Below are 14368 nucleotides of genomic sequence, written 5' to 3'. Positions count from 1 at the left end.
TGTGAGGGGTGTACTCACTTCTGTGAGATACTGTGTATATATATATATATATATATATATATATATAAAATTTTCTCGTGTTTCTTAGGCAGATTTTAAAGCTGTTGGACATCTCATTATTTGGTGGTCATACAGAATGATCTTGAATCCCTTATTTTGAAGAATGAATCAATCACATTTTACTAGAGATATGTGGACCTCAGATGTCTGATGGATCTAGAGATATAGATCTTGACGATCTTTTCATATAATAAAAGACAGTGTAAAAGAAGACTAAGAGCTGTTATAATAGCAAAAGGAAGTTGCAAGTATTATTTGATAGGATGCCAGGAAGTGTGGCACACATATATGAGGAAAATATTATATAAAAAATATTTTTACTTTGAAGGTTAGATGTGAATGTTATGAATGAACGACTAAGAGGATAAACAGCAAAGATGTTAGTTTTATCAATAAATTTGAAATGACTCCATCCACACCACAAGAAAAAAAAACATCCCTACAACCAACTATAAACAACAAAATCTAAACAATAATATGATACAACCTTTATGAGAATTAGAGCAGTATTTCACTTACTCGAGGTTCAATGTATCACTTGTCTTGTCTTGTGCAGTCCATTAGCCCTTCAAACTTGTAGGCTGATTACAGGGGAATCTTCTTGCCAGTGTCATAAAATGTGGCAAAATAAGGAACATTACTTAGAGTTTGGCAGATCTGCCTGTATTGGGGTTCAGAAAATGTTGTTGGTGATTTTCCATTTGCAAAATATTGACCACATTCAATCTCAAAATTCCCCACAACTCTGGCTGAACCACCGGAGAGAAGTGACAGCATCAGCACACAAAGAAGCAGCATCATGATGAAGAGGATGAGAGATGATGGATCAAGTTCTCTGCAAGATCAAGAGCCATGATACTTTTTTTTTTTTTTTTTGCAACTGTGATAACAGCTTATATTTTGTGATATTTAAATCATATATAAATTGCATAACTGCACTTACCTCAAAATTTATAGCAGTGCAATCAAACAGCAAGTAGCTATTAACCTATTCAATGAAGAGAATATAATGTGACCATGTAAACAACATAACACCTTCAGTTTAGTAATTAAACACTGGAATTAATATAATACTGGAATCTCATATTAAACCACTAAACAATAAAGAATAAAATACCTGATCATGCAGGTTTGCGCTTAACAACAACAGGAAAATCCACTCCTTCCTATCATGTCATTTGAAGGCTGGACAACTGCAGTGCTCTTTTGGCCGGTGTGCAGCCAGCATGACTAGGCTTTTGCAGATGAGTACGTAGCACTGCGTCTGGTCTTCAACCAATGAGCTATGTTATACCACTCATGGTCTCACTGTAATGAGACAACCTCCAATTGATCTGCTGAGATCATCACCACATTCAAAAAACAACTGAAGACACAAGCATTAAAGGGATAGTTCACCCAAAAATTTAAATTCTATCATTAATTACTCACCCTCATGTCGTTCTAAACCCGTAAGACTTCCGTTCATCTTCGGAACACAAATTAAGATATTTTTGATGAATTCTGAGAGCTCCCTGACCCTCCCATAGACAGCAATGTAATTACCACGATCAAGGTCCAGAAACGTAGCAAGGAGATCGGTATAATAATCCATGTAACATCAGCGGTTTAACCGTAATTTTACGAAGCTACGAGAATACTTTTTGTACGCAAAGACAACAAAAATAACGACTTTATTCAACACTTCATCTCCTCCGCGTCACCCTGGTTGGTGCCATTTTGGAGAGTATCCAGTGAACATAAACAGCGTATGCTATTCTGTGTCAGCTGTGTCACGCGAATACGTTGTTTTTGTTCAAATCAAAGCGTAAACAATGTAGAAAACGTCACGCGAATACGTTGTTTTTGTTCAAATCAAAGTGTAAACAATGTAGAAAACGTATCCGCGTTAATTTGTCTTATTTGTGTTCTGAAAATGAACAGGTCTTACGGGTTTAGAACGACATGAGGGCGAGTAATTAATGACAGAATTTTCATTTTTGGGTGAACTAACCCTTTAATCATCATCCAATATTTATCAGAGTTATGGTCTTGCAATTAGAAGAAAACCTTTTCCCACCATTTTCACTTAAAAGTTTTGTGATCAGACATTCAGTATTTTATAAGCTGAATACCATAGCCAGTGATCCAATGAATTCTTGAATACTCACAAATTGTATGATATGGCATTGATTCTAAAACTTTTTTGAACGATTCAGTTTCTCTCGATTACTAACACACTACAACTGATTCAGTGATTTCCCAAAACCATTAATTCGATCAACACTTTTCACCTTTTTTCACCACACATTCAAATTTTATCAATGTTTTCTTTAAAACTCTACACAAAATGACCACATTACAATATAACTAACTGAAATCATCACAATGTGAACTCAAATAGCACACATTTATCCATGTGTAAACATTCAGTAGCAAAACTGATGACACCATGTAGAATCGCGGGATAATATAAATAGGGTCACAGGTGATTACGTGCTTTGAAAAATGAATTCTAGTGGTGGGAGACAAAGAAGAAAAGGAAGAGGAAGGGAAAATAAATATGAAGGGGACAAAGGTCAAAAGACAGATGGCATGAGCTGCATAAACTGTGCTACAGAGACAGAATATCTCAGTGAACACAAAGCATGAAGATATGAACAAGGTTTTATTTTGGCACATATACAAAGATGACATTTCAACCTGGTAAAGAGTTTGTTTATTCTGGCTCTTTAATGGGAAACGATGACCTTATTAAAAGTTGTGATTGTCCATTTAGCTCAATGATCTTTTAAGTGAAAACAAATGTTGTTGTTTTTTTTCGGAATCCTTTCACCAGACTGCTAATATATATATATATATATATACATATATATTATCCATATATATTATCCATAATCCTGACTTCTCTCTCACAAAAGAGCACAGGTCAAGCATTACCACCACATGATTTCCATTTTCTGATTTCGCCTGGGTCACAGTCACTATTTTATGGGCTCTTCAGCGACACGGATTTTGAAAAGTGTGATCTCGTCCAGGTGGCAAAGTGGCATACCTCTGATCACATGGGCCAGGTCCTTGTGCAGTAAAGGGTACATCACCACACTAAGGGCTGGACGAGTTATTGAAAAACTGCAGGAGGAAGAGAAAAAATGATTCAATATTTGACATACACCAGGCCACTTGCTGAAATTATTTACTCATTAAGAAAGTCTTTATTATTAAGAATTCTTTAAAACTAACTAACTAACCTGTCCAACAGGGTTTTACAAGCCACCAGGGTACCACCCATGAACATGTGGCACATGATGGCATCAGTGCAGCTCTGCATGAAGGACGCCACAGTGGTGGGCTGGAAGGTCCCATGTCGAGAAACTAAACACAGACGCTGCAGCTGGTGACACTGACTGAATGCTTAAAAAAAACGCAGTATTCGCATTAAAGTAGGGCTGCTCCAGCCTGCAGTTTTACACATACAAACAGTGAATAAATGTAGTGAATGAATTCATTAAATGAATAAATTAATGAATTATTCATATTAATTATATATTAGAAATTTCACCATCCTGCATAGTTCTGCATGCCCTAATTTATACAAACACATATAATACCTACTTTTAATTTAATTTAATTGATTTATTTACTTTTTTAGCAGGAGAAAAATTCAGACGGGAATAAAACTACAGACTAACTCATGTCATGCTGAAATTATTTATGTCCCCCATGACAAACAATTATTGTTCAAATAGGACTTAAGGTATCATATTTTGTCATCATATGAAATTAATGAAACTTCTACCATTGCTGTTTTATAATTTTGAAGTGTTTGCAACTTTTAGCGTAACACTTAATATTCATTAAATGAATAAATTAATGAATTATTCATATTAATTATATATTAGAAATTTCACCATCCTGCATAGTTCTGCATGCCCTAATTTATACAAACACATATAATACCTACTTTTAATTTAATTTAATTGATTTATTTACTTTTTTAGCAGGAGAAAAATTCAGACGGGAATAAAACTACAGACTAACTCATGTCATGCTGAAATTATTTATGTCCCCCATGACAAACAATTATTGTTCAAATAGGACTTAAGGTATCATATTTTGTCATCATATGAAATTAATGAAACTTTGATGAAACTTCTACCATTGCTGTTTTATCATTTTGAAGTGTTTGCAACTTTTAGCGTAACACTTAATATATAACAAAACTTGATTCACATTGTATTGATTATGATTAATGGGCAACGTTTAGCTAACTGCACAGCTGATATACAAGGGAAAAATAACGAAATAACTGTAAAAGGGACAAAAAAATATATATTATTGTAAGGAAATAATACAAAATACAACTTAATACAGAATGTACAGCAATTCTGGCGTTATGGTGCTGCCCCCTACTGGTGAGCTACAGTCTTAACATGAAAGGATTTTATGGCATGGCTGGTGAAATGTCATAGAAAAAAAGATATAATATTTAGCAAAAATAAATAATATTTAGCAGTAAGAAAGAGCCTCCAGCAGGGCCTGCGTGTAGTTCGTGGTGTTTAAAGATCCAAGATTTGCCAGCGATAACAATCAAAGATCCTTGCACCCCTGAACCAGCTCGATCAGTCCTGGCCCCTTCAGAACTCCCGGTAAGTGAGCGAGGGTGAGCTTGTGCAAAAATCTCATCCCTCCTAAAGCAGCTAACTAACCATCTCCGACGTTGTAGGACCAGGGGCACACGGCAGGGTCCTTGCGGATGGCCGGCTCGTTCCGTGGCATGGCAGTGGAAAATCCTGCACCAATCAGCTCCAGCTACACTAGATGCGGGCAAGCTTGAAGCAGTGGCTGAATGCACAAGCCTCTATCTTGCCACTCTTCACCCTGGCCCACAGTGACCTCTGCTGCGGTTCGATATGTGGGCACACCGATGCGGCTGCTCTTTTTAAGGCCGAGAAGTAGTGACCTTGAGAAGTGGTCTGTATTGGAGTCTTGGGTGTTCACAGGTGCTGGAGGGGACTGTGCCAAGGCACACACTGGAAGTGCCAAGGAGCACAAGGCAGTGAGATGCCCTAAAGCACTACACAAGTGTCCATCCTGCCCAGCGGGAAGAGCATGGTGGTAGTGCGTGGCAGATAAGTTAAGATGAATAAGATTAATTCAGTAAGCGCTTTGATGCTCTCTGCGTCCATCTCCTCCTCACCCTTCCCGCAGCTCTCGGCGAGAGAGAGGTCAGCAGATGTGAGAGGCGAACTGAAGTCAATCGACAGCCTGAAAGGTCAAGGCTGACCAGAGCCTTACAGCGGGTGACCTGATCCACTGTAGAGCCGGCCAACCAGTAGCAGCCACTCAGGTTTAAAGTCTGGATGTCACTGGAAAAGTTCTTCAAGAGCTGCTTCACAGCATCGTCATTTGCCTGTGAATAGGAAGCAATGCAAAGGTAAGATTTTCAGGCCTTGCATAGCTAACCATTTGGTTGCCAATTCTGTGTGTCAATTTTTTAAAACCTATCAGAGACGTAAAATGATCTAACTGGCTGATAAAGATGAGGTTTTGTTTAAAATTACAAGACTGAATTGATGAATGATATTGCTGGCACACAAATGGGATAAAAATGCCATGTATGCCATTATTTTCCAGAAAAAGTATTTATGAACTTCTTGGGGTCTTGGAATTTACAGTTTAATTATAGTAACAGTATAATTCCAAGCAATTGTTGCAAAATTTTCATGTACGTTTGATTAAATAAATTACATTAAATGTGTGTGAAATTGTATAATAATTAAAGTTAATTTATTGCATAATACTTAGTTATTATTATCATCTATAATTGTTAAAAATAATTAATAAATAATAAACACAAATTATACATTTAAATGAGAAAAAATAATAGTATAAATTTAAATTTATATATTTAAATTATCTAAAAAAAAAATATGTATGATTTGTGTGTGTGTGTGTGTCTGTGTGTGTGTGTATACATACTTCACCATATTTTGGGAAAAAATGAATACCTACAAGTGAGCTAAACCTGACAAAATCTCCAAAAACCTCCCTTTGGGGACGTCCCTTTGTAAAAACTATCTGTATATAAAAACAATAGAAGTCTATGTAATGTCTACATTTAGATAGCTAAGTAAACGTGTGTGTGTGTGTGTTGAGCCAGTGAGAATGTTGGCAGTTGAAGAAGAAATATACTGGCTTGAGCAGGCAAGGATTTTATGCTTGAAGTTTCAAGTTTAATTAATATATAAAGCACATTTAAAAACAGCAAACAAGGCTGACCAAAGTGCTGAACAATACAGAAAGAGAAAAACAACCCAAGACAAAATTGACATAGTATTAAAAGCCAGACTTTAAAAGCCAGTTCTGTAACCTCAAATTAAAAAATAAACCCCTTATATAGCTGCCCTAATCAAACCGGTGTGTTTGTCAGTAATACTTTAAAGTTCATGAGAGACAGTAAGTGTGTTTTTCAGGCTTACTGTGTATTCTTTATGCAGGTGTACATGGGCTCTCAAGCTCTTGTCCAGACAGAGAGTTCGAAGTTTCCGGCACACATGACTCACATTGAGCATCAGGTCATGGCTTGGAATGAATCGCAGGATATTATAGTATCCTGGAGATAGTGACAGAGGTCTGGGAAATGCTGGCTGAGCAGCACAGAGCCTGGAGAGCAGCAAGAAGAAAGAGTCATTCAAACCATAATTTGACTGGACGGAGCAGGGTTTTTTAACCAAGTGGAGTTCATTGTTTACTAAATGTTAAGCTGAATTCCTGCATGCTCAACTTCTAAATAATGTTATGACAATACCACTGTGGTAACCACTAACGTTACTGTCAAAACAAATGTCAAAAATGCCAGAAAGCTTTCTGAACGCTAGTCACTTTATTCTACGATTTATACGCTTGTTAGCAGTATTTAACAGCATATTACAGAAGTAAAAACGGCAGTAATATTAAGGCAGAAGCTATGGGTTTCTATTTGATTATCCATGACGCTTTAAGGAAATGTGTTTGAATATTTACTTCAGAAATATACAAAAACAAATTCTTGCCATCTCAACAAATGTATTATAATGTATCCATTGAAAACAACGTGAAAAAAAAACTAGTTGCATCGTACAGGTGTTGTGCCCAATTCTGACTCAAAAAAAACAAATTTCACTGTTTTTTGATCCTGACACAAAATGACCAGCTAACGTTAATTGACTAATCATATCAGCAGCACATGTGAAAGTGTAAATGAGTACTAGTCAGGTAAAATCACTGTCATACTAATGAGTTTGCAAGAGCAGACTGATTGCTGTAAAAGGAGGCAAGAAGCGCTTCCAATCATTGTGTTCTTGTTAGCAATGGTTACTTGGCCCAGAAGCTAATATCCAGCATGCCAGAGCAAACTGCAGAGGTTATGAAGAACAAGGGTCAACACTGTAAATATTGACTCATATTTTTTGCCAATAAAAGCCTTTAAAACGTATGATATGCTTATCGTTTTTCAGTATACCATAGAAACATGTGGAAAAATAATCTACAAATAAAGCCGCAAACTTTGCAAAACACAAAATTGGTCACTGCCAAAACTTGTGGCCACAACTGTATATGCATGTGTGTGTGTATTCATCTTATAACGATAATTATGAAGAAACTAAATTAATTGATGGGGTTTATAATAAAGAAATTTGAATATTTATAGGTATTCTGCAGATAAGACATACAAAACTTGGGTTGGAGTCATCGAATTGAGTAACACCGTAATGTTTAACATTAATGTGTTGAATGAAGTTCGTCCACCCTATATGAGCCCAAAATGAATTAAGTTGCCCTCACTTCAGGTTTCATGGACACTGCTGTACAAGCTTGTGGAAGTGTAAGTCTTTATAATATGCTATTTGTCATTTACCTAAATGAAAAAAGCAATTTAATTAGTGAAACGCATAGAGCACACTTACCTCTGTAGTTTTTAAATTGCTAATGATTTCTTACAATGTGAAGCTTCAGAAAGGCAAAATATTAAACCAGCTATAAATCAGTTAAAGGCAATAAGCCAGTTGAAGGCATATTTAAGTTCACTCAAAATGAAGCAAGGCTAAGACCACTTAAAGTGCAAATCATTTGTAAACATTTAAGACTATGTACAAGCAACATTAAAGCCATTTGACTTACAAAAACCTACATTTAAAAGACTTCTGATCTTATTAGTAACCCAGATCATGCCTCAAGTTTATCAGAGCCTTCTTATAAAAAGGACTTGTAATGTGCCATTAACTGCAGAACTATATGCTAATGCATGTATGTGTGTGTGAGAGGAGCGAATGAATAATTTAATGCCAATTTACGCCCATCGACACCAGCTGGACACTTGAGGCCAAGATTATAGCATGCTGCAGAAGTTTAAGTCAAATTTAAAACCGGAGCAACAGCTTGGACAACTGAAGACAGAGTGTGGTTTTACATGTGCACGTTTTATTTGGGTTTACTTGTCAGTGTAAAGAGACACCCTGGCTTACATATGCAAGGGACGTCCCTCATTCACATACCCTAGGGGAGTCCTGCAAGATCTCCACATTTTAAAAGGTAAAGCTTTCCCCGTCATTGCAACAACAAACTGGGCCAAGTTTAAGGCTGAAGTACAAAACAAGAAAAACAATGTATGGAGTACATAATTTACATAAACACTATAACAAAAGGTCATGTATGCCCACTGTGAGGGCAAAGTGGTAGACTTCTGGAATGACTAAAAGAAGAAATGTACATTGAAGTCCTCTCGGGGAAAGCTCCTCCCCCTATAAGACAACTACCTCCCTTTCCAGTTTACGCATCCTGAGTCAATGCGCCAAACAGAGCAGAAGCCATGCTGATGTCATCTTGTTCGAGAGGTTTAGGTTGGTCGTTTGAATCCTACTGCATGGCCATTTATGGTGGCAACAGTTCTGTTTAGAAGCACTTTCTGTGGACAATGGAAGGGCCAGACTCATCGTACTCCTGCTTGCTGATCCACATCTGCTGGAAGGTGGACAGGGAGGCCAGGATGGAGCCACCAATCCAGACGGAGTATTTGCGCTCAGGGGGAGCAATGATCTACAAGAGAAAAGACATGTTAGCCCACCTTAATCATTGCAAGCAAAGACCCAACTAGAGACAAAAACAGCAAAGGTGCATCACCTTGATCTTCATGGTGGAAGGAGCAAGGGAAGTGATCTCCTTCTGCATACGGTCAGCAATGCCAGGGTACATGGTGGTACCTCCAGACAGCACTGTGTTGGCATACAGGTCCTTACGGATGTCCACGTCACACTTCATGATTGAGTTGAAGGTGGTCTCATGGATACCGCAAGATTCCATACCTGCATGAAGTAAACAATGTTAATAGCCATAGTAAATTCAGTGATACAGAGAAAGGTCAACACAAAATCCTCGCATTTTAATGCGCAGCATGAAACTCACCCAGGAAGGAAGGCTGGAAGAGAGCCTCAGGGCAACGGAAACGCTCATTGCCAATGGTGATGACCTGCCCGTCAGGGAGCTCGTAGCTCTTCTCCAGGGAGGAAGAGGAGGCGGCGGTCCCCATCTCCTGCTCGAAGTCCAGGGCCACGTAGCACAGCTTCTCCTTGATGTCACGGACAATCAAAATCCTCGCATTTTAATGCGCAGCATGAAACTCACCCAGGAAGGAAGGCTGGAAGAGAGCCTCAGGGCAACGGAAACGCTCATTGCCAATGGTGATGACCTGCCCGTCAGGGAGCTCGTAGCTCTTCTCCAGGGAGGAAGAGGAGGCGGCGGTCCCCATCTCCTGCTCGAAGTCCAGGGCCACGTAGCACAGCTTCTCCTTGATGTCACGGACAATTTCGCGCCCGGCCGTGGTGGTGAAGCTGTAGCCACGCTCGGTCAGGATCTTCATCAGGTAGTCTGTCAGATCACGACCAGCCAGATCCAGACGCAGGATAGCGTGGGGAAGAGCATAACCCTCATAGATGGGGACAGTGTGGGTCACACCATCACCGGAGTCCATCACGATACCAGTAGTACGACCAGAAGCGTACAGGGAGAGCACAGCCTGGATGGCCACATACATGGCAGGGGTGTTGAAGGTCTCAAACATGATCTGTAGAAACAAGCAAATTTAGTCAAATATTTTACTTTACTCTTGAAGTTAACAATCCATATCTAAACCAAACAGCACTGCATGGTTATGGGAGCAAAGCCTCCTTTGAACACCATGCTAAGACTTCTCACACACAAGACAGTGTTAGAAAAGTGATGTGTTAGAGAAGCTACCATGCAGGAAATAACATTTCAAAAGGATGAACCTTTTGAACCTCCTATCAGGAGATCATGGCAGAGGACAGAAAGCCTGAGAGGAAATGAATAGAAAGGAAGTGAACAAAGAGGAAAGACCAGAGAAGTAGGATTCATATTAATATTTGACAAAGACAAACCTGTGTCATCTTCTCCCTGTTGGCTTTGGGATTGAGGGGAGCCTCTGTCAGCAGGACAGGGTGCTCCTCAGGGGCAACACGCAGCTCATTGTAGAAAGTGTGGTGCCAGATTTTCTCCATATCATCCCAGTTGGTCACAATACCATGCTCAATAGGATACTTAAGGGTCAGGATACCTCTCTTGCTCTGAGCCTCATCTCCCACATAGGAGTCCTTCTGTCCCATGCCAACCATCACTCCCTGGAGGAAAGAAGAGTTTAGATATTAGGCATCATCACACGGACCAATGAGAACACAAAGGAATCAAGTAACTTAACGTTTGTTTCAAAGGGATGCAGGTGGAATCCATTACAATTCAGAAAATGTCAATTACCACTGCACTGACAGCATTCGATGAGAACTTAAAATTGAACTGAATAGAGCCAATTAAGGACTCCATCTCATGTAAAAAAAATAAAAATAAAAAAAAAAGTTAACTGAATCTGTAAAAGTGACACTTATGGAACTGAATTACAACATTTAACTAAACTGGTCTTAAATGACACTTGTCTTCTGTAGAGCTGCTGTAAAGCTAAAATTGTATACTTTTACAATTGATATTTCCCAACACACTTCTTCCTGTACATTACTTTGAAAACGTATATTGTATTGACTTGACATTCAAAGATTAAATAAATAAAAATAAAATAAACCATTAGTGCCCTGACGACAATTAAAGTTTCTATATACCTGATGCCTGGGTCTGCCAACAATGGAGGGGAAAACGGCACGAGGGGCGTCATCTCCAGCAAAACCGGCTTTGCACATACCGGAGCCGTTATCAACGACCAGGGCAGCGATTTCCTCATCCATGGCTGTAAAAGAGGCGAAATGGTTAAAATAACGCAATCGGCAGTCTCTCTCTTTTAGGTGGTGATGGCTTAAGCATTTGACGATTGGCCAGAAGGCGGCGCAGAGGCGCACACGGATGAAACCAAGCGATTTCAGACAATGGAAGTGGTCAGGCAGTCTCACTATTGCCTTATATGGCAATAAGTTCGAGCAGCTCATTGCCGCCGATTCAGCGCGTGGAATCAGACCAACGGACACGACCACTCCCAGTTTCAAAGGCCGAGATAAGCGTTTTACCAGACGACCACCATTATGATCCTGATGCTTGCAAAATTAACCTTTGTCAGAAGGATATGACATGCAGACATTTTAACACATACAGCTGCTGCAGTCCTATTTAATGAATATGAATGACAAGCCTGTGAGATTCAGTTATAGCTAAACAGTTAACAAAAAGAAACTAAACAATTTCTTAAACATTTCACGTTAACGTTAGACCTCTTGAACGGATCAAACGGCTGTGATGGAAGAGATGCCGGTTAATGTGTTATAGTAGCCACACCCACCATTCCCACTGCGAAGTGCGAACACAGCCGCTAAGGACACTAACGTTACTCAAATAAATCCACATTTAATTGCATTATATGAATCAGTTAAAAGCACTTTACACCCAGAAGCTAGGATTAAGCCCCTATTGTTTCAGAAAGGAGCTTTAAGTTAAATCCGTCCAGCTAAGAAATCTAAAATGCTACCGGTTGAAACTACGGAGAGATTTAGAAAAAGCACATATCATTAGTAGTCTTGAAAGTGGAGCTGTAAAATCCACAGTAAACTACACGGTTTATTCGAGCCATATATCAATATGCAATCTGCGTAAGTTAACTTCAGCAATAATAAACCAGCCTCCAACCAACGCCATTAGTAATATTAAAATAATACAAAATACCATTTAATATTGATATAAAGCCATTCTCACCTGTGTATTAGTAGGTTATTGTGAACAATGATTGTGAAGATCTTCTCAGCGTGCACTGAAAACTCACAATACTGTGTGAGGTGGGTCACAGTTTTATACACGGCGCAGCGGCCGGCTCCTTCCATATAAGGTAAACTTTCGGCATCGAGCGATCTGATTGGCCAGCCGTCGTCCACTTGGCGAATTTCAAGCTAGTTGCTTGAAATTCAAGTTCTGAGTTGAAATAATGTATGGCAGGACTAATCGAACAGGCGAAACTGAAATAATGTATGGCAGGACTAATCGAACAGGCGAAACTTAAATAATGTATGGCAGGACTAATCGAACAGGCGAAATTATTTGAAACAAAAAGTAAGGATAGGTAATTTTATTACCTTATAGCCATATATATTACAGAGTAAAGATTATTTTAATAATTTGACATGACTGGGACGCAGTAACACTACCTTGCGATTCAGTGTAGAATGCTGTTCTACGTAGGTTGTGGCTTTTTACTTTTAATACATTTTACATAGCGACTGAATAGTTCAAATACATTTAATTAAGCCTTTAATCAGGTTGCAGAAATGTCAGGGCATAGAACACTGGAAGCCTACGACATACTGCCCTTGATTTAATACAATTTTTTAATTATTATAGATTGTTTGTTTTTAATGCCATTGCACTATAAATGACTATAGTGTAGCAGCTTAACGTTATATGGGAGACATCATTATTGCAAAACAGAGGAGACACTATTGGATCACATAGACCGAGCTGTTATATAATCTAATTCAAAGCGATTCATTCAGGATTAGTTCATAAGAAGCCATTTGTTGTATTTTATCAGGTCAATTTGGATTAGATGAACTACGTGGGCGTGGCTCCCATTTAAAGTACAGATATGTCTCATGACCATTGTAAGACCATTGTAACTAAATTAACATCAAAACATGGTCACTTTTGTGCACAATGCTCAGTATCAGTTTGCCGTTTGTAATGCTGTGAATGTAAAACTGCAGGCAGTGGATGCTTCAGGAGTCATTCAGAAATGAATGATGGCGATTTCTTGTTTGGACTGGTGTCTCCTCAATTCATCGTTGCTCAGAAGTATGTAAAATAAGATCAAATAATCTGGAAATAGTTTCGGCTACCGGGTTGTCTGCAAAGCAGAGGATACAAAACAATGGCATGCTGCTCCTGCTCACTTGAACCGGACACTTCCTGTCAAACCGGCTTTTTGCGTAAACGTCATAACCGATTACGTTTCACGCTGCTGCATTAGACGAATCTTTGGAGCGCTCACATATTACATGCTTTGTTACTTACATTTTTTTAAATATAATATTTATATATTAAATAGTATGTGTCTTACATGTTTCTTAAATGTTAAATGCGGCAACTTTGAAGCCCAAATTTCCCTGGGTAACATTCGACAGTTTCAGTAAAACTGTGATAACTTGGTATTGGCCCCAAACCGCCCCAAATGTCATCAAGAAAGAAATTAAAATGCCAGTAAAAAAATCTGAAAGTTTGTTATACTGTTCTATACTATCCCATAATATACATTTATTATGATGTTACAGTTAATCCTTTATTAGTTTATGTTATTCCATAAGCGATAATCCCTGTTGTGCTGCCTTCAACATGGACAAATTGAGACACGTGGCAACACGTCTTGACTGGGGTGCTCTGCATTTCTTGTCTTATCAGTGTGGAACTGAAAAGACAACCAAACTGTGTCTTTTATGTTAATGAACTATTCAGGAGCTAGTTATATTGAAGAATCAGTGTGTCACCACAGTACAGTCTCACTGTACTCACTAGTGTGTGATTTATCTAGTGATGAAAGTGGCTTGTCATCAAGAGATGCCTGGAATGATCCTTCTAACAGCAGTGACACCCAATACACCCGCCCACCCCAAACAAACATGTGCCTAGGCGTGCAACGGTATTAATATTGAATTTTGACTATGTACCGGTTCCCACAGGGAATTCAACTGTGTAATCTTAATATTATACCCATAGCTCAATGAGCCATAAAGAATAGATAAGCTTAGTCACAAAGGTGAATGAGTCATCATTACAACCTATTGCCACATAATTT

At 38.7% G+C, this 14368-nt stretch overlaps 1 protein-coding gene and 2 pseudogenes across 2 annotated transcripts; all 3 read right to left on the bottom strand.

Moving 5' to 3' along the window:
- The window catches only part of LOC107702499 (endonuclease domain-containing 1 protein-like), a 2237-nt pseudogene extending 1229 nt beyond the window's left edge, over nt 1-1008 (bottom strand).
- A 2015-nt stretch (nt 1009-3023) lies between these two features.
- LOC107702498 (F-box/LRR-repeat protein 18-like) lies at nt 3024-8892 on the bottom strand (annotated as a pseudogene).
- Nucleotides 8481-12381, bottom strand: LOC107702535 (actin, cytoplasmic 1-like). Of its 2 annotated transcripts, XM_016504884.1 has the most exons (7): nt 12283-12381; nt 11205-11329; nt 10476-10715; nt 9872-10141; nt 9484-9652; nt 9202-9383; nt 8481-9117 (listed from the first exon to the last, which is right to left on the bottom strand). In XM_016504884.1, the coding sequence occupies exons 2-7, from the start codon at nt 11325-11327 to the stop codon at nt 8974-8976; spliced, it is 1128 nt and encodes a 375-aa protein (XP_016360370.1). In that variant the 5' UTR covers nt 11328-11329; nt 12283-12381; the 3' UTR covers nt 8481-8973. The 2 variants fall into 2 exon arrangements, with proteins under 2 accessions (XP_016360370.1, XP_016360371.1); XM_016504885.1 differs by lacking the exon at nt 9484-9652 and having other exon boundaries at nt 9703-10141.
- Nucleotides 12382-14368: the final 1987 nt, after the last annotated feature.

The sequence above is a fragment of the Sinocyclocheilus anshuiensis genome, unplaced genomic scaffold (assembly GCF_001515605.1).
Source record: "Sinocyclocheilus anshuiensis isolate Anshui unplaced genomic scaffold, SAMN03320099.WGS_v1.1 scaffold218, whole genome shotgun sequence".
Taxonomy (NCBI): domain Eukaryota; kingdom Metazoa; phylum Chordata; class Actinopteri; order Cypriniformes; family Cyprinidae; genus Sinocyclocheilus; species Sinocyclocheilus anshuiensis.
Note: the sequence above shows the minus strand (reverse complement) of the source record. Positions and strands in the feature narration are given on the sequence as shown.

Excerpts from the sequence above, each read along its gene's own strand:
- LOC107702535 (XM_016504885.1), bottom strand. The coding sequence starts at position 11,327 with ATGGATGAGGAAATCGCTGCCCTGGTCGTTGATAACGGCTCCGGTATG. Across the intron at positions 10,716-11,204 it reads TTGGCAGACCCAGGCATCAG|GGAGTGATGGTTGGCATGGG; the intron begins GTATATAGAAAC and ends TCTTTCCTCCAG. Across the intron at positions 9,118-9,201 it reads CTTCCACCATGAAGATCAAG|ATCATTGCTCCCCCTGAGCG; the intron begins GTGATGCACCTT and ends TTTCTCTTGTAG.